Source organism: Notolabrus celidotus, chromosome 11 (genome assembly GCF_009762535.1).
Source record: "Notolabrus celidotus isolate fNotCel1 chromosome 11, fNotCel1.pri, whole genome shotgun sequence".
Taxonomy (NCBI): domain Eukaryota; kingdom Metazoa; phylum Chordata; class Actinopteri; order Labriformes; family Labridae; genus Notolabrus; species Notolabrus celidotus.
Genome location: NC_048282.1, coordinates 24,893,620 through 24,915,948, shown reverse-complemented (window position 1 = coordinate 24,915,948; position 22,329 = coordinate 24,893,620). Strand labels below are relative to the sequence as shown.

Genomic DNA, 22,329 nt, shown 5'->3' with positions numbered 1-22,329 from the left:
ACCGGGTCTGTACATGGGACCAGAGGGTCTGTGGAGGACAGTAATAAGTTAATGTAATAAATAAATAAATACCAGTAAGATACGACAAGGATTAAAAGACAATATAATCTCTTGTCATACCAGTGTTATTTAAAATGACTAAAAATACTGCCATCTGAGTTTAAAAGCCTGATAGCAGACGGGATAAAAGATTTTGAATACCAGTTAGTTCTCCTCATGGGTGCATAAAAACGGCGAGCTGAAGGCATCAGTACAAACTCGGTACGAAGGACATTTTAAGCTGTATTAACATGTGCATAAAGCTGAGCTGCATGTGTGAATGCAAGCAGAGGATTTTGTCACCCTAACTTTACCCAGCCTTTTTCCTGCCAGCCACCTGGTAAAATTTCAAGGGTGAGCTCATGTGTGAACACAGCAGGACATTTTTGGAAAAAAAAAATCAGTCTTCCAAATGGCATGATGTAAACGCCATCAGCCCCTGCTCAGAGTGACATGTAACAGGATGAATACAATCATCTGAAGGCTGAGGAGGAAGAATTATTTTCAAGATGGAAACAATGAGGATGTCTGCACAATCGTCTATTGCATGCATCATTGATATAAATGTAAAAACTGTCGTCATAGTGTTGGTCTCTGTTGCTTGTCGCCCATAATTTAGTAAACATCATGATGTGGCTTGTGGTCTGATTTAAATGTCGTGTCCTGACTCTCAGAGATTCATCCCCCAACCCTAAAAAATCCCCCTCAGTGAAAACTCCACATTGTGTGGGACATGTGTGAACAAGCAACTTTGGATATTTTCAGGGACAGAACCCCCTGAAAAGGTCAGAAAATTCTAGAAAATGTCTTGAAACCTTAATGAGTACATTTGTGAAAGAAGCATTATGCAATCTTTGGAGGTCAGATCACTGCTATTCAACTACAATGACACATTTTAACTCTGATAGCAACATCTGGGCATTTAAGAGTTCCTTTATACCATAATTTGAATGAAACAGTATGGGAATAAAGAGTTACTTAGTGGTTGAACTGGCTACAAACCATACACACATACATCCAACGTGAAGCATCCCCAGTAGTCATGGTGTTATGTACATGTAGCATATCAAAGCAGCTTAAGGAACACGTTTTTACGTGTGCAGTGAAGTCTTAAACCTTTCTGAAAGATGTTTTCAGCTGTGCCTCACAGATGAGCCACACCTTCTCTGTCTAGATGGGAGATTCTTGCTCAAGCTCCGTGAGATGAAGATGTGATAAGGGTTGCAAAGCGGTTGAAAAAGAAAGTTTCTGGTAAATTTCCCAAATTCTCCAGCTTAACTTCCCATGAGAATTTATGGAAATTTCTGGGAATTAACTGGGAATTCCCTCAAGCTTCTCAAGCCCAGCCTCTGTGTTTTTGCTAAACCCTGTCAGGCAATGGGCTCTTCCTCAACATCCAACTCCAACTCTTCCGCTTCAATATTCTTGTGCTCTGGGCTCAAAAGTGTGGTCCAGGATTCTAGAAATCAAGTGTGCATGTGCATGTAGGGGGCGTGGTCTCAATAGCCCTGCATTAAGCAGTGTGCAATGTGCATGTGATTGAGGAATAGCATATATATTCAACTGTACTTGCATGAAATCTGGTTGTTTTAGTGAGGATTATGGTAAAATATATTTTCCCCAACTATATTTAACTTCCCTATTAAGAGCCAACCTTCAAATTAATAATTTCCTAGTTTATTCCTGTTTGTTCCCATAAATTTCCATTAATTCACATGTAAAAAATTGAAATTGAAATAGAAAATTCCCGGAATTTTGCAGCCCTGGATGTGATGTGCTGTGAGCTGGGATGCTCCTCTCCTCTCTCCTCCAGTGATCTGATAGCTGGTAATGGGCCCTGTAGCCGTGAGCCCAGCAGCACTGCTCTCTATGGCTCATGTGTCACACTGTACCCAGCATTCAACGAGAGTTAGCCGAGCGAGAACCCGGAATATTGAGACTGGATGAGTTTGTGTGAGAAAGAGAGGCAGGTATACTTACTGGCAGACTGACTGACAGGAAAGAGCCGAAAACTGTAACTTTCATGAAGAGTTTAACCTTAGAAAAAAAAAACAGCTTTACAGTAAGCCTCTGGCTGGATTTCTTTCCCATCTTCAGTCAACCTGAAGTTCCTCTTTCCCGCTCTGTTTATTTTAGAAAGGTGGCTTTGTTCTATTTACTGTACCCACTCCTTCGGCGGCCTCTACCCCGTCAGACCAGTTAGAGAAGGGGAGAGACGATGAAGAGGAGGAGGAGGGGGGAAGGAGAGAGAGAAAGGGGAGGAGGGCGCATGATGTTTGGACAAACGGACAACCCGAACAGGATATAGAGGTCTACAGCCTGTGGGTGTGTCGGTTTGGCCGAGGCTCTGCTCACACACAAACACACACACTCACACACACGCACACACACACACACACACACACACACACACACACACACACACACACACACACACACACACACACACACACACATGTACACACAATCGTGGGAGTGTTCCCGCTGGAGGGCAAAGTCTCCCTTCCTCTTACACATTCATTCTCTCCTTCCATTCCCCCCCTTTCCGCTGTCACACCCCTCCACACCTCCTTCCTTTAGACCTCTCTTTCTCCTTCATCCCTCATTCCTTCTCTTGTGACACCCCCCACCTCGTCCTCCTCTTCCTCCTCCTTTAGAAAAAAAAAGAAAGTGTTAAAGACACAGAGGAGTTGGCCAACAGCAATGAGAAACTAAGAGGGAGAGGCCAAAATCACCACAGGGGACAATTATGGCTTGGGCTGTGTACATACAAGTGTGTGCGTGTGTATTTCTGTGTGGTTCGTTTTGGGTTTCATAGTTATAGAGGCGATGAAAACAGTCCTGGAAGCCTCTATCTGTCCTTCACAACTATCTGTCCCCTCCTTCATCCTCTGTCCCTCCTTCCCTCTGTCTTTTTAAACTGTCCTTTCCATCCCGTAAAATTCACACTGTCACTTCTGTTAAGACTCACACCGTACTCTGGAGCTACGGCTGCTGTACAGGACGTGTGTGTGTGTGTGTGTGTGTGTGTGTGTGTGTGTGTGTGTGTGTGTGTGTGTGTGTGTGTGTGTGTGTGTGTGTGTGTGTGTGTGTGTGTGTGTGTGTGTGTGTGTGTGTGCGTTGAGTTTCATATTGTGTCCAAGGGCTTCAAATAAAGGCAGCCTATGGGTAACTTCCTCCTCATCATTAAGATCTGTGAGCTTCAGTGTGTCGGCCTGTGAAACCAAAACTTCCAGGTTCTGTTGTTAGTGTGTATCGAGACAAAGTCCCAGAGAGAAAACACCTAAAACTGTAGCTCCCTTAACTTTGTGCTACTTTCAGCTCATTGTTTTGGTTTTCTGGCCTGCTGCCATTACTGTTTTGGTTTACTCTGTGTCTAATCAGCTTGTTACAGTAGAAAAAAAAATTACATACAGCTGCATGTTGCCTGCTTAGATCTAATTACAAACAGAGTTAGTGACTAGCCGGCGAACATAGTGGGCAGTTTAGCTTATGAAGCCAGTTCTATTTCTTTTTACTTGAAACACGACTTCAAATCAGTTCAAATGTTGTTTAATATAGCATTTTTTGGTATTGGATTTTAATAAAGATATGAGATTTGTAGACGATATTGTTATAACTTTTCTACCTGTCCCAAAGTAGCAAAAAAAAGGCAAAAGACAACGTAAGAATGATTACACTAGTTCAATATTATAAGCTTCATGGGGTGCTGGTGGCCTAGCAGTCTAAGCGCCCCACATACAGAGGCCACAGTCCCTGTCGCAGGGGTCGCCGGTTCGATTTCCGGCCAGTCGACCATTTTCTGCATGTCTTCCCCTCTCTCTACTCCCCACATTTTCTGTCTCTCTTCAGCTGTCCTATAAGATAAAGGCAAAAAGGCCAAAAATATAACTTAAAAATATATCTATATTATAAGCTTCAATATGATCCCAAAAGTATAGAGTAGCAAACATAAGGGCAAGAAGGAAAGAGAGAAAAAGTTATGATGGCATACGATATGTTAACTGAAACAGAGAATCACGGGAGCTGTAGTTTTTAAATGCTAATCTGTTTTTTTTTAAATCAACATCTATTTAAACTCTCTTTGCAGCAGCTGTCTTTTTAGCCCTTTATACACTGAGTGTCCACAGCAGCATTGGAACAAAGTTCTACCATCACTACGCCCTAATCTGACATAGTGTTACAGCACTTTAGGAGCAAAAGGGCACAACAATAGCTTCACATACACACATTCACTTTAAAGCAGCCTCCCTATCTTGGCCACTCCAGCATTTACAGTGAAGCCATTCTGTCTGTGTTACCCCACTGTTACTAGTGATGCCAGCTCAGAAGCAGATTCTTCCCATGTTTTGTTCACATTGACTGGGAGGTTTAAAAGTCCCGTCTTTAACTGACAATGTGAAAGATTTGACGCAAATTTATACAAAAAGAGGCCACACTTGCTTTTTCTCCCTTTTTCCCGACCCCATTACCCCAGATCACCTGCATGCCTGTCTGTACTCCTCATTGTTTACACCTCACTCTCTCTCTTTGTAACTCTTTCCTCTCTCTGTACCCTCATACACCAGCAGCAGCAGCAGACATAGAAGAACTCCATCTGATCTATTTGATGTCCTCCATACTGTCTTTTCTGCCCCTATCACTCCCCCTCCTAAGTCAGTATCTCTGAATTTAGCATGAGCTGGTTGTAGATGGGACCTCCTATAACAGGGATGACTTTTATCCATTTGTTTGTAGTTTTTTTTAACACTAATTCAGAAGTTTAGACTATGTCTCATTTCAGTGAAAAATCTTTGAGAAGTCTTGAGTGAAAGTACTTCAGGGTTGCAAGGTGACGACTGGTGAGAAAAGTGAAAGAATGTTTCAAGTGTGTGTGTATGTACTGTACGTGTGAGAAAGAGGTAGAGACACAAAATGTGTGTCTGCATATGTTTGTAGTGTAATTGTCTGTGACCCTGGCAGTTTTTTTCCACTTCGTGGTTAGACAGTTTGTCCTTCCCATGGTTCCTCCAACCTCAGAGACACCAAGCTTCAAGGTTTAGTGTGTGTTTCTGTGTGTCCATGTACGTTTGAATGTGTGTGTGTCTGCGGTGTACAGGTGGGGGTTAGGGTTGTATTTGATAACACAGGACCCCCCCCCCCTTCTGTACCCCTCTGTTCAAGCCTTGATAAGAGGAGCCAGAGCAGTCTGTGGGGGTAAGGGATTCCTGTCTGGTACAAAAAAAAAAACACATACACATAAGAAAGCACACACACACACACACACACACACACACACACACACACACACACACACACACACACACACACACACACAGGGATCCGCCCGCTCTGCATTCCTGTGTCCGACTAAGGAAGCAGCCTAGCCGTCTTCCCCTCCACTCCCAAATTATCCCCTTCTCCAGAGTCACTGCATACTTATCACACGCCACTCTACCTCTCTCCTCCAGTGACTCATGCTCACCTCGACTATCTGCCATGTTTTTCATCGTTATTCTTCCATTGAGCACAATGCAATGTCTGATTACCTTGGAATGAGTTGTTTGGTTAGAGTAAATAAAGTTTAAGAAGACATAATTGTCAACCTCATGGGTGGAAAACCTTGTTCCAAACTTGTCTCATGTCACACTGATGATTGTCGGTCATTATAATATAACAAAAAACAGAAATAAGCCAAAACTGCATTGGAAGCCCTGATTACACCAACCTTTTAACATTTTGGGGAAAATGTAGCAGAGGACATGAGTTAACCTCTGACAATGGCTCTGATTAAGACCTGTAAGGCTGAAACACATCAGCTATTTTAAGACATTTTGCCTTGGGAAACAAAGGCATTTAGTTCTACAATAGCACCACAGTGTGCCTTGGAGAGCTTCTTGAAAGTCCATTGCTGTTTTCATTTTTGAATAGAGATTTTACACCTAAAACTACCCCTTCACAAAAAGAAGAAAAAGTAGCAACATTTGGGAAAACAAAATGATAAGAAAACGTTTCAATACATTTCTATCACGCTTTTACAAAAGTTTCAAAAATGTCTTTAAAAATAAATACAAAATTCCATTGAAAATTAATTCAAAATGTCCATGAAAAATTCCCAAATATTCCGAAAAATTACATTGAAAATGTATGCAATTTTTAACTGAAAATTCCCAAATATTCTGAAAAATTTCATTGAAAATTGATGCAATTTTAAACTGAAAATCTCAGGAAATATTCATTGAAGATTCAGAAAATTGTTGTTAGAAAAGTAACTTAAGTTCCAAAAATTGGAAATGTCTGGAAATGTTCATGCAAAAAAAACCAACTTTCTCAACAATAAATTCTGAACATATTTAAAAATGGTGAAATGTATGAAATTTTCATTTTCAAATTTAAAAAATATATTTTAATATCGCAATACACTTCAGTCAAAAATTTCAAGATGTGTTTCAACAACTGTCATTATAAAATACAGAATATCTTTTGAAATATTAAAGAAAAAGAAAGTGCACTTCTAAAAATTATTTTTATCGGAATCCTTGAAATTTTCTTAAAACTCAGAAAGTTTTAATTGAAGTTTTTCAAAGAATTCATTTCAAATATCAAAGTATCAAAATTACCTTTTAAAATAGCTGAAAATAACATATTTTAGATATTGTGTCCTGCTTATTTTTCTTTATAAATCTTCCTAATTCTAAGGACTCTACACTCAAATGTTCCTTTACCCTCTTATTTTGCCGCCTTTCTCTGCCTTCCCTTTCTGACTCTGTTTATGCATTTTACCCATATTCTCTCCTTCCCTCCCTCTTTCCTGGCTTTTCATGCCACCCCCTCCTTCCTTCCAGGGGTGTGTTGCAGGGGTTAGAAAGGGGTCATGTGGTCTCATGCTGCCCTTTTCTCTAATGGCTTCTTAATGAGAGAGTCAGAGTGGGAGAGAGAAGCAGAGAGCAGAGCAGTTTTTAAGAAGCAGGGTGAGATAACTGTAGTGCTGCTTAGGGCGATGACTCTCTCTAAGTGTGTGTGTGTGTGCATGCGTGTGTGTGTCCAGTGTCTGACTGACCCCTTGCTCCATTTCAGGCCCTCTCTGAGCTCTGTGCTCTTCTCCAGGGAAAGAGGAAATGACACGTTTGTAGGCTTGAATAAGAGCCGAAGCTCATCGCAAGCACTGTCCACTGCTTCTGGCTTGGGGTGGGTGGGTGGGAGATGTTGTGGAGGTGAGGGAGGAGTGGGAGAGGGTGGGGGTTGGGGTGGGGACAGCTCTTTAATTTGCACAGCTTCGGCTGATTTGATCATAAGCAATTAATCTCAATGGCTCGGCTCGGCTGCAGTGGGGGGAAGAGAAGATGAACACAGCCCTCTGTATGCTTGCATCCCTCTCTGGTTTTCCCCCTCTGTCTACACAGTGTGATTTCTTATGCTGCTTTCACATAGAGGAAGCATGCTGGGACAATTTTGTATCACATGTCCTCCTGCACAACAGAGCTTTTTCCCAAGAAAGTTTTGTTTGTCCACCAAATGTCCCTTCAAAATTTCCACCTTCTGATCTCACATTTGAGTGTTTCAGAAATGTTTGAAGACTCCTGAGGTCATGAAGCATATCAGTCACACATCGGCTTTAAATCAAAACTTATAAAAGCAAACTTGGATTGACACAATCCCTGTGCTTTATCAGCTCAGTGTTGGCGGCAGATCAGGAACTCTGATTAGGGAATTAGATCTGCGTCAAACAGGGTGGCATCTTCACAGGCTTTGGACAGCTGAGAGGCGTGAGGAGCGCTGAGAGGTTCAGGGTCCAGATCTTTCCTGCTGTGGTCTTGAGATACATCCAACTTTTATCAGCTTAAGACTGACACAGATCCCCCAATGATCCACTAACACTAAGCCCGCAGCTTGTGCAGGTTTGGCTCCCTCATCCACGTCTCATCTGTCTCACTTCCTTCCACCGGTTTAACCCCGCGCTCAGTTCCCTTAATCTGACCTGTACGCGCCTGTGCCCCACGAAACACCGCCACTGCCCGTTCCTTCACTGTCTCTCTCTCTCTTTCTGCCTCGCCTTGTCTGCCAGTTTTCCATCTCCCACTATCTCCCTCGCCCTTGCTTTTTCCTCTCCATGGCACTGCACTCCTCCCATGCTGAGGCCAGAGCTCTCTCCATTGTTGGAGGCAGGTTGCCAAGGATACAAGCACAGAGAGGCACAGTTGTAATGTTATAAGATGGGAGAGATGAGCAGAGAGAAAGAGAGGGGGGAGAGGGGCAATAGCTCTTGTACTCTATATGGTCACTGGGCGGCCTTACTGCACACTATAATGCCCCACTGAGGACACGCAACAGACCCTGAACCCCTCCCTCCCCTCCCTGTGTGCATGGAGCACAGTGACACTGACTGTGGAGAACCTCTTGTACTGGTCCTCTGCTCTTTGTTTGCCTGTTGTGGCGGCGATGCGCATCTTCATTTGTTGTGGTCTTGTACATTTGGCTGGCAGTCACTTGACAGGTGCTCCTGAGGTCTGGAGAGCATTTCTTCATCATCAAAAGACTGAAAAGGTCAAACAATAAAAAAGGAAAAATCTTTGAGCACACTGGAGTTATTAGAGATGGTGTTTTTTGTTGTGTAAAGACAGGTGTCTTGGTATTGCAGTCTAACGTACTGTTCAGTAAAAATCAAAAGTCTAATTTTCTTTAAACTGTGTGAAGAAATCTTCTGTTGTGCTCCTGGTTTAAACCCATTTATTCCAACTTGGTGTTATCATCCTAAAAATTATATTTCAGAGTTCAAACTATTTCTCTTTTGTATCTTTCTTTGTGACACCAATTTGGAGGGAATTGTGAAAGCTTCCTGCACTAAAAACACATTGCCAACAGATTTCGAATAAAAGAATATGAAAAAGAAGTCTCTGTACAATACAACCTGATTATTTGGACAAATTGAGTTATCTATGAACATGAAGAAACGAATAAACTACAAAGGATTCTTTCAAATTTTTAGCTAAGAGTCAGTCAGGGATCAGAGGAAATCATGACATGCAAAAACATTTTGGTGAAAGGCCATAACCATTTGTCTATCTGGATGGCACAAACCTGACTTATTGAGTTTACTGAGACAGCACACAACCAGTGGGGCAGACAGCAGGTACACACTCCTGTTTGTACATCCTCAAGTGTGTGTTTGTGATCTCAGACATGCTGAACATTTCCATAGCGTGTCATGGCGTGCTTCAAGGCGCACGCAGTCAGGTCTAATTTTTTTTTCAGGCATGAGCAGGTGATGAAACTTCAGCCATGGAAAGTGCTATTTGGGCTTAAGATGGGGACAATTATTCCCCTCCTATGTCCAATTTGAATTTCATGTGCCTTAACGTTAACTTTCCTACTTTCATTTATTTTATAGTTTTGTAATCCACTCTAGAATTTCCAGCTGGAAATACTACTTGACTCTGCCAACTTTTTTAAGGTTGTCAAACTCTTAAAATCATTTCCAGGGAGCAGTAAAGAAGTCATTATAACTAGTTAGTCCCCCCCGAGCTTCTGAGCTGGTCAGAGGGTATTAAACCACACACCAATAACCCACAGGCTCTGTACAGCATCCCCACCCTCAGACTTTTGTTGTCCTCCCTCCTCCACTTTCCATTATCTCTCCTCTCAACCTCTTATTCTCTCTCTCTCCCACCTCACCCTTCAAACACGACCCTGGACCACGCTGGATGGGGCTTTTGGGCACACGCCGCTCACCAGTTTCCTCCCCTGAGCATGCATAAAGCCAAGACATAACCTCCCTCTCTTTCTCTCTCCCTCAATCTCTCCATCTCTCTCTCTCTCTCTTTCTCTCTTAGCTTTTAGCACAAAGCCCTGCGTGTCTGCCTTCCTTCCCCACCCAGCATTCTTTCCCCATGCAGACCTCTCCCCCGCTCTCTCTCTCTCTCTCTCTCTCTCTCTTTTTCTCTGACGACTTCCCTCCTACCCGCCAACTCGCTCAGCCTCACCCTACCTTTCATTAGCCCACTCTTTATCTCGCACACTCACTCGGCTCACTCTCGCCCCTTCCACTCTCCTATCTCACCGGTTTTTACACTCCCTCTACTCTCCATCTCTCGCTCCCTTTTTCCTCTTGTTCTCCCCCCTCAGTTGCTTCGGCTTTTGTTTCTGATACATCTTCATTTATTCCTCTCTCCCTCTCTTTCCCTGCTGACCCTATTATTTTTATATTCTCTCTCCCTCTGCCATCATTCCCTGTCTCTCCCTCTCTCCCCCTCTTTCTCTCTCTCCCTTTTTCTCTCTCTCTCTACCTCCCTCCCACTCCTCTCAGTCCCTCTAAGCTGCATTAACTCCCCAGATTACCTTGAGCCCTGCAATCCTCCATCCCCCACGCACTCACCGCCTCCTCGTTTCCTCGTTTCCTTCACTCATTCACTAGCTCACTCAGACTACGTCCACGTCTAGGTGGCCAATTTTATAAACTGGATTTACATTTTTTAAAGGCATTTTAGTGAAATGTTTGTAGAGATCCTTTGAATACTGAACAAATAAATAACTTGATAATTCTGTTGATCGTGCCTCACTGCCAACATCTGGTAAGCAGTGGGACAGACACACCGCCACATTAAGCCCAGTCTGTCACCTTCTGCTCTCCATGATCACCTGTACTGTGTTTTATTAACCTTACAGTAGAAGTACCTAACTGAATGAACAAAACATTTGAACATCGGTCACCAAAGCTAACTACATGGGCTAACTATGTTGTCTGTGCTGAGATGTCATATTGTGAGGTAGTGGCATGTTTATAAAAATAGTCATCACAGAGAGGATTAAAGCAAAAGAAAGTTGAATTGAAGTCCATTTTTTCAGCCTCTCTTTGTGAACCCTGTTCAACTACTGCAGAATAGTTTGCAGACAGTTAGAAAACACAGAGTCAGGAGTCAATGGTTGCCCTTCAAACATGTCAAAATAAACACTGTGAGCTTATCTTCTTGTTAGCAAGCAAGCTAGTGGATCAAGAGAGCTTTTCAAGCCCTAAAATAAATATTAAATGAAAGACTGTAAGGCTGAAAAGAAATTGGTGGTGTGATGATGAAAATCTGCAATGACAACCCTGATGCTATACCACTTTCAAAATTACTCTTGGTCTTGTCTGTAATTTGGACACTATCTGCTTATGTTAATACATTTATTAGACATTTCATTTGATTGTCAATGTTATGTTAACTGTTGTTTCTATGTTCAATGGGATTGTGATCAAACGGCAAGCTCCGTTCTCAAACTATGAAGCCCCATGCGGAAGTGTTATAAACTGCAATTCATCGAGAATCCGCTTGAGGCTGGCTGCAGAAACACCGGAAACCACATACACACCAATTTAAAGAAGACGAACTTTACAGCATTAATAAACATGTTTACAGCCTGGTTCAAAAAATGGCTTGGCTCTACGTAGTAATTTCTCTATTGGCACACACTGTACGGGGGGGGGGGGGTTTCCTAACGCAACGGTTCAGAAGATATTAAGATTACGAGTTTTTTGCCCAAATAAGGACATGACTGACTTGACTTCCATACGGGAACACATAGCTGTTGGCTAGGAGGCTCAAGCTCTGCCTCTTTACGTCACACTCTGCATGGTTGAGTTCCATATTTCCAATATGGCTGCCACCGTCGATTGGCTTCAAAACAGTGCTCAGGAACAGATGGGTGACGTCACGGATACTACATCCAGTATTTATACAGTCTATGGTTGTAATGCATATATTTAATCATTCTTGGTTGCCTGAAAACTTCAGAAATAGGGAGGGGTGATGAGCTCTACTAGCTTGGTTAGATCTGTTCTGTAAGTTCCTTTAAAGTAAAGAAATGAAAAAGAAAAGAAAGTTTCTGTTGGCTATTGTGACTGACAATTGCTTGCCAGGCTAGCTAGCTAGCTAACAGTTAGCTCACTATAAAAACTAGCAGAAGCCTTGCTTGTTAGTGTGTTAATAGCTGGCTTGCCACACTAGTAAGCAGGCATTTTAGAAAAGACTTAATTGCATAGTACAGTAAGAAAAAAAGCTAAGTTGACTATTGGGACTTTCTATTGTTGCCAAGGTGAATAGCATGTTAACCATTGACTCACTACCACAGCTAGCGGCAGCTTAGCATGCTTGAATGTTTAGCCCAACCTAAACAAAGTAAATAGCTTATACAGTGAAGAAAGAAGCTTAGTAAAATTTTGGACTAACTAGCGCTCGCTGGACTGTCCAGCTTGTTAAGAGCAAGCGGAAACCTCCGGTCTAAAAATATGAGTCCAAAGCGGAAGTGCTAAAAACTGCAGAAGTACCAGAAACCACATACACACCAATTCAAAAAAGACGATATTTACAGCAGAAATAAACATGTTTACAGCCTGGTACAAAAGACAAGTGTATGGATAGCTCAATTTCGGTTGGCACACGCATTTTTTTCTAACCCGGCAATTTTGAAGATATTGAGATTAAGAGTCTTCCAATGAGAGGCACAGCTGACTTGATTGACAGGCAGGAACACTGTAGCTGTTGGCTAGGAGGCTCAAAGCCCGCCTCTTTACGTCACAATCGCTTGGCAACAGCAATATGGCTCCCGCCTATGATTGGCCTCAAAACAGCGCTTCAGAAACAGATGGGTGACGTCACGGATACTACTTCCATATTTTATACAGTCTATGTTTGAGAGTTAACCTGCCATCTTTACTACTACCAGCCTGGCTAACTTGAGTGTTAACAGCCTCTTTAGGTAGTGGCCACATTCGGGCATGGACAAGTCTTTTAAAATCAGATCCTCAAAGCAGCAACTGGGTCTCAAGATTTACAAAGTGTGAACTTCAAAGTGCTGAAGTGCAGAATAAGGCTGCAGCATCAATGCTTTCTGTCCTGACATAACGCCTTTACTGCTAATGTGCTCAGTTGTCTTTCTGATGTGTTGTGTTGATTTTTTTGTGCATGCTCTCAAAAGTCACTGCTCTGAGAAAGCTTTTTTGGGGGGAAGTGTGAAAATACACACATAGTTTGACAGCCGGGGCCAAAATGTAGAGTTAAAATACATTTTTTTCAAATTCAGCTGCCTTACTTTAGATCTGCTATCATACACTCACTTGCTAACCCCCACCATCACTACCCACCCTCCCTCCTACACCCTCTGTAACCTCCTCCTCACCTCTCCTCACTCCCCCTTCACTCACCCACCTACCCACCCACACTCTATCACCCCACCTTCCACCTCTCACCCCACCACTCTTACAATCGCTGCGCTCCTCTCCTCTTCTCTCCTCCCCTCCTCCCACACTCTCTCTTTTTCTCCAAGCCCCCAGCAGTACCACCATCACCACCAGCACCATCATCTCTCTCTCTCTCTCTCTCTCTCTCTCTCTCTCTCTCTCTCTCTCTCTCTCTCTCTCTCTCTCTTCCCTGTCTTTTACCACTCTCTTCCCTCTGTCCCTCCCTCCTCTAAAGCCTTCAGGCTCTGCTTGATTTATGCTTGCCCTCCCTATCCACACACCCCACCACCACCACCACCACCACCCACCACCCACCCTTCCCTATCTCTCCTGGAGGTTGTGGCCCGGCTAGTCCCTAAAAACAACAGAGAGAGAGCGAGGGAGAGCGAAAGAGAGAGAGAGAATAACAACCTCTTTTGCTTTCCATCCTCCCTCCTTTTTAACCCAGCATTTTTTTCATTCCCCTCTCCCACACTGCTTTTTAAATTGCCTCTGAATTCTTGAGCTGTTTTAGTGCCTCACTCCCCTTTCTCGGCTGAAATTACTTTTTTTACCCTCTCAAACTCTGGCATGCTGAGGAAGCAGGTTCCACCTTTCCCTCCCCGTCTCTTTGTCCACTCGAGGACAAACACACGCTAATCACATGTACAGTCTGCTGTGATGTTTGTGAAAGGGGGGGCATTTTCTTGCTGTTATGTCGCGTATAGACGACACAGCGAGCGCTGGAGTCTTGTGACAACACGGCTCTTGTCCTTTTCAACCTCAGGCTGACCGAGCCATTACCCAGGCCAACTTGGGGCAAGGCCTCTTTTTTGTTACACACACACACATACACACAAGGACACACAGTGAACAGTCTTTCTCTTTTGTTTGCACTCCCATACTCAAACATGCACACAAGCCCTACTTTCTTCTCTGACAGCTCTCTTGTGGTCGACAAGCCTCAGTAACTCGTTGCTTAACCACCCTGGACATTTTTTTTCTCTCCATTGTGTTTGGCTACTGTCTCAGTTGATTTGAAGGCGTGGTGTGTTTTTGTGTATATGTGCGTGTGTGTGTGTATGAGTGGAGGTGTTAAAGTAGTGCGTCCATCAACGCTTGGGTACACAAGTGGTCAGTGTGTATCATTTAACATTTATTCCTCCATTTATCTATCTCAAAGCTGTATTTTTGGAACACAGAAACTCCCTCGCACGAGAAGAAAAGTTTGGCTACATTCGGAGGAAAAAAGGGGAATCTGATAGCATTTGTTGACTCACACACTACACACTTCTCGAGCACAATCAGAACACAAGATCAGGGGGTCAAACCAGGTCAGCTGACCCTTTCCTCCTATTTCAGGCCTTCCCTCTCCTCCTCTTCTTAACTGCGTCAAAGCGCGCCCTCTGATAACACAACTCCTCTTTTGAAACACGCACGCACTCACACACGCACGCAAACTTCACTCAGATGTATAGTGCAGCCTCCAACCCTAGCACATAAAACTGTAACTTGTTTCCATTAGCTGTAACTCTCTCAATGGATGATAAATGCAGTATCCCTCACAAAACATTTGAAGTATAGTTCAACACACACACACACATCTTTTATTCTGAGGCAAGTCTTATTCCGCCTTTGCTTTTTCCCACTCAAGCCCCCACATAGCTTGCAGCATCGTCCACACACACACACACACACACACACACACCGACACACACGCACACACACACGAACAAAGAGAACCACCATTTCCACATATTTGTCTCTCCTTTAAAAGGGGGTTTTATTTAGCATAAATGTTGAAGCCAAGGGTGCCCGGCTACCATGGCAACCAAATTAAACGGAGGATCTCTTCAGAAAGCAGAAATCTAAATTATTCGGACTCTTTTATGATGGGGAAAATGAAAACTCCCTTCACTGTACAGAGACCGCTGCACTGTAAAGGCAGAAGAAGAAAAGAAAGAGGGGGGAGAAAAAAGAGGATAATGCTATTGTTTTTTTTGTCTGACCATGCACTTCAAAGCCATATCCTATGCGATTGAAATTCATAGGTTGTCTCATGACAGCCGGCATGTTAACACTCAGCATATGTGCACAAAGGAATGATGTAACCGCAGTGTCTCTAAAACTCCAGATAAACCTATTGCCTCTGAAAAGACGCCACAATATGTGTGTCTGCAAATCCTCGGCAAAAGCCACCGCACGTATGATGAAATCCATAAGCTGCGTGCATGGGATTAGGTGCGACTGTTTTCTGGTGTGGTAAATGATTTTATCTGTCGGAACAGGATGAGGTTTAAGCAACACACCACCATCTACACATGCAGGGCCCGATAAAGCTTACATAAGTAAAGGAGGATTACGTGGTATATTCCGATTATTTGGCGCGGCAGCCTGTTTGTGGTCAGCTGAATACTAATTTCTAATATTTTACGATAAGGCGCAGAAATGTGGATAAGTAGCACTGCGGAGTGTCTCAGCAGCACAGAGGGAGGCCTTTGCTGAAGTGTAAAACAGAGATACTCATTTCACACATTTACTGAATTTTGACTGTTTTATGCGAGAAAATCATGCCTTTTCCATAACTCGGCCATTAAAGCCACAGTGTGTGATTATGATTGAAGCATTGTTACTGTATGACCGCGCAGAGGGCGGACATGTTCCATCTGTACATGCACGCGTTCAGGGTATGCTGGGAAAAGTGGTCAAGGGTCATTCGCTGGCCCAATGAACAGATGAGTGGAGGGAGATGGGGGTCAGAGGTGACTCTCTTTTCTCTCTATCCCCTTTTGCTTCCTCTCCTTCCATTTGTCTGCCTCTTCTTTTTCTCCATATACGTGTGTGTGTATGTGTGTGTGTGTGTGTGTTTGTTGTTGGCCCACAGCAGATCTATGTTATTGATTGACTCCTGTGGCTGCTGGGCTGCCCACTGAAGGAGGGGGCAGAGCTCTAATGAATTCCTGCACCTCATGCCCCCTTGCGCCAACCCCTACACCCCCTCCTTAATTAACTTTGTGTGTGTTTGTGGGGCGGGGGTGTGCATGCGTGGATGTGTGTTTTTGTGTGTATCTTCTGTGCTGCTTCCTCCACAGCTCAACACCCCCGCTTCTACACTCCCCTGCCTTTTTTTTCTTCCTTTCTCTCCGTGTCCAATGCCTCCTCTCCTCTTTCTTCATTCCTCCTACTTTATCTCCTTTTTTTTATATCTTCCTCTGCGTCTGCAAGGAGTTCGATGGCCGCTGATTACCTCGTATGTGTGTCACTCTTATCTGTCGCGCCCCATCTCCTTCATCCTATCCTCAGATCTAGGTGCAACTGTGCATACAGAGCGTGTTTCCATCAATCTGATCGGGGATCGTTTATCTATACTGAGCGTGAAAAATGACTGACACTGTGTGTGAGTGTGTATATGTGTGTGTGTGTGTGTGTGTGTGTGTGTGTGTGTGTGTGTGTGTGTGTGTGTGTGTGTGTGTGTGTGTGTGTGTGTGTGTGAGAGAGAGAGAGAGACAGACAGAGTGGTCAACATTGACCCAGTAGGCTGTGAGGAGGCTGCAGACCCATCGGTATTCCAGACGTGGAGGCAAACTACTGTCTCTGTCACCTTGACTCCCCCTGCAGCAGACGAGCAGCGGGCTGCACAGGAAAAACTTAGCACTACCTGACTGTAGTTAAAATGGACAATAGAGCTGTTATGTTCCCTCGCTTCCATTTTCACATCTCTTTCTCCTTTACGTCTGTTCCCCTTGATCCTGTAGGAACCCCACTTCCTATTAGTAGAAAAACAAATCCCCAAAACATGCAGATTTTTTTAAATAGGAGTTGTTATATGTGGATTTGTTATATGTCCTTTTTGTTTGTCACACTGTCTGTGAGTCATTATGTGTGCTGTCTTATGAACTGACTTGTGATATGTCCTGTAATAGGGGAAAGTGTTTTTTTGTTTTACCTGCCCTGAAAGACTACAGACAAAATGCTATAACATTTATTAGTATGAGCGCCACCTTACAAAAATACAAAATATGAGATTTCAAGAAAATGTCAAACATTTACGAGAATAAATTTACCCCAAAATGTGTAAATTCACAAGTATAAAGTCATAAATTTATGAGAACAAAGATCTTAGAATACAAGATTTAAGCCAGAAATGTATGAGGAAAGAGTTGTTGTTTTAGCCTTTGTGCTATTTTGAAGGGATAGATCAGAAGGGCAGTCTGCAAATGCCTGAACTAGATTAAGAAACATTCATTCTGTGAAGTTTACTATAATATGTTTCATAAGAAACTGAATACGTAATCTGGTATCAAAATCAGCACAACATTGTCATGAGAATCAGGATTTTGAAGAGGGAATCAACATTTCCTTCTTTTTTTTTTAAAGTTATATTTTGGGCTTTTTTGCCTTTATTTTATAGGACAGCTGAAGAGAGACAGGAAATGTGGGGAGTAGAGAATGGGGGAAGACATGCAGGAAATGGTCGACCGACCGGGAATTGAACCAGTGACCCCTGCGACGAGGACCGTAGCCTCTACGTGGGGTGCTTAGACTGCTAGGCCACCAGCGCCCCGGAATCAACATTTCTTGAGTCATGTATATGAAGCATCATCTTAAAGTATTAAGACCAAATACAAAAATATTGATCTGTATATCCAAGACTGTATTAATATCACAAAAGTAGGGAATTTTGCAATTTACCCTCTGGTGTCACTGTCCCTTTAAGAGCAACCAGTGGAGCCAGCACTTCGATTGAACCCTAACAATCAACAGAACAAATTTCATTAATATCGCCACCAATCATGACAAATGTTATCTCAGGACCCTTCATATACAGAGCATCATCAAGAAGAGAGTCCAACACTGTCATCTATCAATGACAAAGTGCTTAGAAATAAAGGCAGGTAGAAACCTCGAGCAGAACCAGACTCATCAATGAACAAAAATCTGCCTCTAACAGCTGAACTGTGTTTATTCCCTATTAAGGGTTATTTTCAGCCATCACTGCATCAGCTTGGAGGAATTCTAGTTGTATATATTAGGATGTCAGAAGGTTTCTGTCCAAAACAATCACACATAATAATCCACAAGCATCCACCCTGAGGCAACTTGTGAGTCTGTATTAGAATTAAGAAGTCTGAGTGTGTTTGTTTAAAGTGTAGACAAGCAGTTCTTTCAAAGTCTTTGAGTCTGTGATGTGCGTGATGTGTATTTTTGTACACGTCTTTGTTGGAGAAAGCAACCTGTCATCAGTTAAATGTCAATTAGGAGGCAATGAAAGTGTGTTTTGTGTCTGTATTTGCCCGTGTGTGTGCGTATGTGTGTGTTGAGCGGAGCTGTCGTCAGCAGTGTGGTCTGACAGTCTTGTAGATCTACAGTGGAACCTCCAGCGACATGTCTGCTGCTGACAGCTTTTCTACACACTCTGCTTTCAACGACACTGACGGCTAAGCACACTCATGCAGACATACATGCACGCACACACCACGTCTACCTCTCTCTCTCTCTCTCTCTCTCTCTCTCTCTCTCTCTCTCTCTCTCTCTCTCTCTCTCTCTCTCTCTCTCTCTGGCTGTCTCCGTATGATCTCCCTGTATATTTGTTGACTGGTGATGATGAGGTATGTTAGGGAGTTGAGAAGAGAGGGAGATGATTCAGAGAGTGACGTGTTGGTAGTTGCCACTGAAAACACAGGGTGTAAGCGATGACTGGGCTGAGAGGTTTGAAAGGATCAGTTTAATACTGTGTTTTTTATGTTGTGACACTTGGGTGAAACATACAATTTTTTTACAACTATTCAAGTGGAATGTCAGGGATTTTTAGTTTGATGAACATCTCTTTTCATCCTCCTTGAAGGTGTTTCACAAACCCAATAAAGGCAGAAAACATCAAATCCTTGACTTAAACTTCAATTAAATTATTCAAGACATTTTCCTTTACAACACACTTGATTGCCTGTGTATATTCAAATTTCAAAACGTTTTGACATCAGTCATTGTTTCCCAGAAAAGGATCCTCACCTCTCTTCTTTTACATCATCTCTTTTCAGGTGCAGACGTGACTGAACCCAACAGCTCAGACAGCCGCGGCGAACGCCTCGACTTCTTCCTCAAACAGGAGGAGGCTCTGACCACAGAGCCGAGCTACCTGGGCCCTAATGAATCTGATGAGGCCGGGGGAGGAGTCGGGGTAGGGACCATCTCATCTGTGGCCAATCTGAAGGCGGCGCTGATGAGTAAGAACAGCCTGCTGTCTCTGCGGGCTGAGGTGATGGGAGATGATAACCCCTTACTGTTTGAGTACCTGCCCAAAGGAGCACACTCCCTGTCTTGTAAGTCGCTATTTGCTAACATTATGTACTCATAATGACTGTAACACACACACACACACACACACACACACACACACACACACACACACACACACACACACACACACACACACATCATGAAAACTCACAACTTAAGTTCACACAGAGATTTTTATATTTAGTGCATGTTTGAGTACCTGCTCATGTGGTCACCTGTGAAACAACACAAGCTTGACCACTTTTGATATGAGTATCCTCTGCTGCCAGCGTCATCTGCCACTTTTTTTGGACAAATCTGAATGCATATACGTGTGTGTGTGTGTGTGTGTGTGTGCGTGTGTGTATGTGAATGTGAATGTGTGTGGTGCGACTGGAGTGCACAAAGAGTTTGTGTGGCAATTGCTAGTGATGACTAGTCAGCAGTGATTCAGTGAGAGAACATTTTGCTGGGATCGCTCTCTGTGTCGTGAGAAAATTTGTTTGGTTTTATGTGACAGTTTCTTTCTGCGTATCAGTGGGTCGACGGCTGTGTTTCACAGCAGCAACATAACACAACAGAACTGCAGCAACTGTTCGCACATAACTTCTTTTACTATTATTTCAAGGGGAAAAAAAGGGATTTGCTCTACTCAACTCCAGCACAAAACCAAAAGCACTTTTGAATGATGTATGAGTATTTTCTTGCTATAAAAATAAGAAAAAATATATGAATGAATACAGATTCCTTAATTCCTTATGATAGAGACATTAATACAAAATAGATAATAACAGATTTTACAAGCTTTATTATACCTTTTTTTTCATTTACGTTTCATTTCTTTGTGAAATTGCATCAGATTTTTACTATACGTTTGCATGAAAGTCTGAATGTTTTTCTCTATAAGTGGTAAAAACTAGCTAAAATGTTTCATTTTTAACCCTCCCTCACTTAGAATAAACTCTTATTTTATTCTCACATCAATATTAGATCAATAAACAGCCTTATTCGTGCTTGATTAGCCAACGTTAACCAGAGATTTTCTCTTCTTTCAGTCAGTTTTCTCTCCCTTCAGTGAGGGTGTTAAACTGTCAGTGTGTCTATGTGTGTGTGTGCCAGCGTGAGTGTATATTTGCTTGAGTCCATGTTCGCGTGGGCACTTTTTTTCTCTCTCTGTGTGTGCGTGTGTGTGTGTGTGTATACACAACTCTTGTGTTTGTGTTTCTTTTTTTTTTTTTTTGCTTCTACTGGCTAGTAATTGGATCTTTTGTCCTGAGTTCTGCCTGCCTTTATGAGCGGAAGAAAAGCAAAAGGAAGGGTACAACTCCGAGCACAGTCATGCCTTTTTGAGCTGAGCCCCACTCACCTTCAAAATAAAAGACAGGGCCGTGACTGAATAGGCCGAAACACACGTTTGCAGTCGCACATCGGCGCTCGCACCGCGCATGCACATCACATCACATCACCCCCTTTTGTGTAAGTGTTAAGTGTGTGGGATTGAGATGTTTCTGTTGGCTTAAAGAGCAGAATCAGATGCTGTCATAGCACAGATAGACAGCCTCACACGCTCCAGAAAAGAGAGGAGAAGGAGAAGAGGAGGCTTTTTCAAACGCACTCACACTTTACAGATACACCCAGCCTTGACTAAATGAAAAGGAGAATTCAGAGAATGTTAATCATTTGCTCCCTGCATTGGATTGGAAAAAAACATGTTAAATGAGTCTTATAGCTGTATTTCAGTTGTCAGCAGAGAACCCTTGGGGAGGTTTTTGGTTAGCCGAACCCTATTTTGAATTCCCAACACAATAGCCGTTGGGGAAATGGGCTTGTCGAGGTGGCCAACAACCTCCCCTCCCTCCCACCCTGAGTCTGTCCCTGCTTCTAAATGAGGACAGAAAATAAACAAACACTGTACCTCAGATTACTGGGCGGAGGAGAAGTCTGCCTGGCTTGACAGATCGCTGCTCCCTGCCTCTCTCTCTCTCTCTCTCCCTCCTTCCATTCAGCCTTATTTCCCCCTCCTCCTGTTCTCCCTGTTTCTCCTTCACCCCTGCTTAACATCCTTCCTGTCCTTTTCTCCCTCCCATACTCCCCCTCCCTCCCTCCCCCTCCTCCTTTCCTTCCATCTATTTCTCCTTCACCCTTCCTTAACACCCATCCCTCACTCTCTCCCTCCCTCCCCACTCCGGCTGGCCCCTGCAGTTCCTCCTTATTTGTCTCACTCCTGTCTCTTTCCCCCACTTTTACTTCAACTGTGGAGCATCAAAGTATGTCGGTTTGAAATCCTGGGAAAGTATTGATCTTTGCAGAGAGGAGGTAGAGCAAGGTCACCTGGTCTGATTCGAGAGACCTGTGAATATGAGCAAAAGGCCTTGACTTAGCTTCAGTCCCCCCCTCCCCCTCCTGTCTTCCTCTCATTCTCTCTTTTCTGTGTAATTGACTCTTTAATAAAACATGTTCCTCCTAAAGTTTCATACATTCAAAAAATGAAGAATCAATGTTCAGCAGTTCCGCCACTGAAAACGTCTCTCCCGTTAAATCTAGCGTTTAAAAAATGAGCCAACCCCCCTTGCAATTTGAATGCACGTCTCCCGTCTTTGCCGTCTTTTGCATGGGTCACGGACTGCTTCCTCCGACCACACGGAATGCCAAACTCCTGCGTAACTTGTCTGTTTGTCAATCAGCTTCCAGAATCCAATTAAGATCATTTGGATTGGGCCCCTGTCACACCTTTTCTGCATTACATAATCAATGCCAGACAATGGATTTTGCTGGACCATCCCCTGTGCTCCGGTCCACTGTTCCAATGTGTACAGGCTGTAGAGAACATCCAATTAACCACA

The 22,329-nt window shown here is 43.3% G+C and overlaps 1 protein-coding gene across 3 annotated transcripts in view; it reads left to right on the top strand.

Annotated features, from left to right (window-relative positions):
* zbtb46 (zinc finger and BTB domain containing 46) overlaps window positions 1–22,329 on the top strand; it is a 72,304-nt gene that overhangs the window by 35,035 nt on the left and 14,940 nt on the right. For all 3 annotated transcript variants that reach the window (XM_034695880.1, XM_034695881.1, XM_034695879.1), the window contains exon 4: window positions 19,249–19,530. In XM_034695880.1, the coding sequence (XP_034551771.1) occupies window positions 19,249–19,530 (282 nt within the window). The remainder of the gene's footprint in view (window positions 1–19,248; window positions 19,531–22,329) is intronic.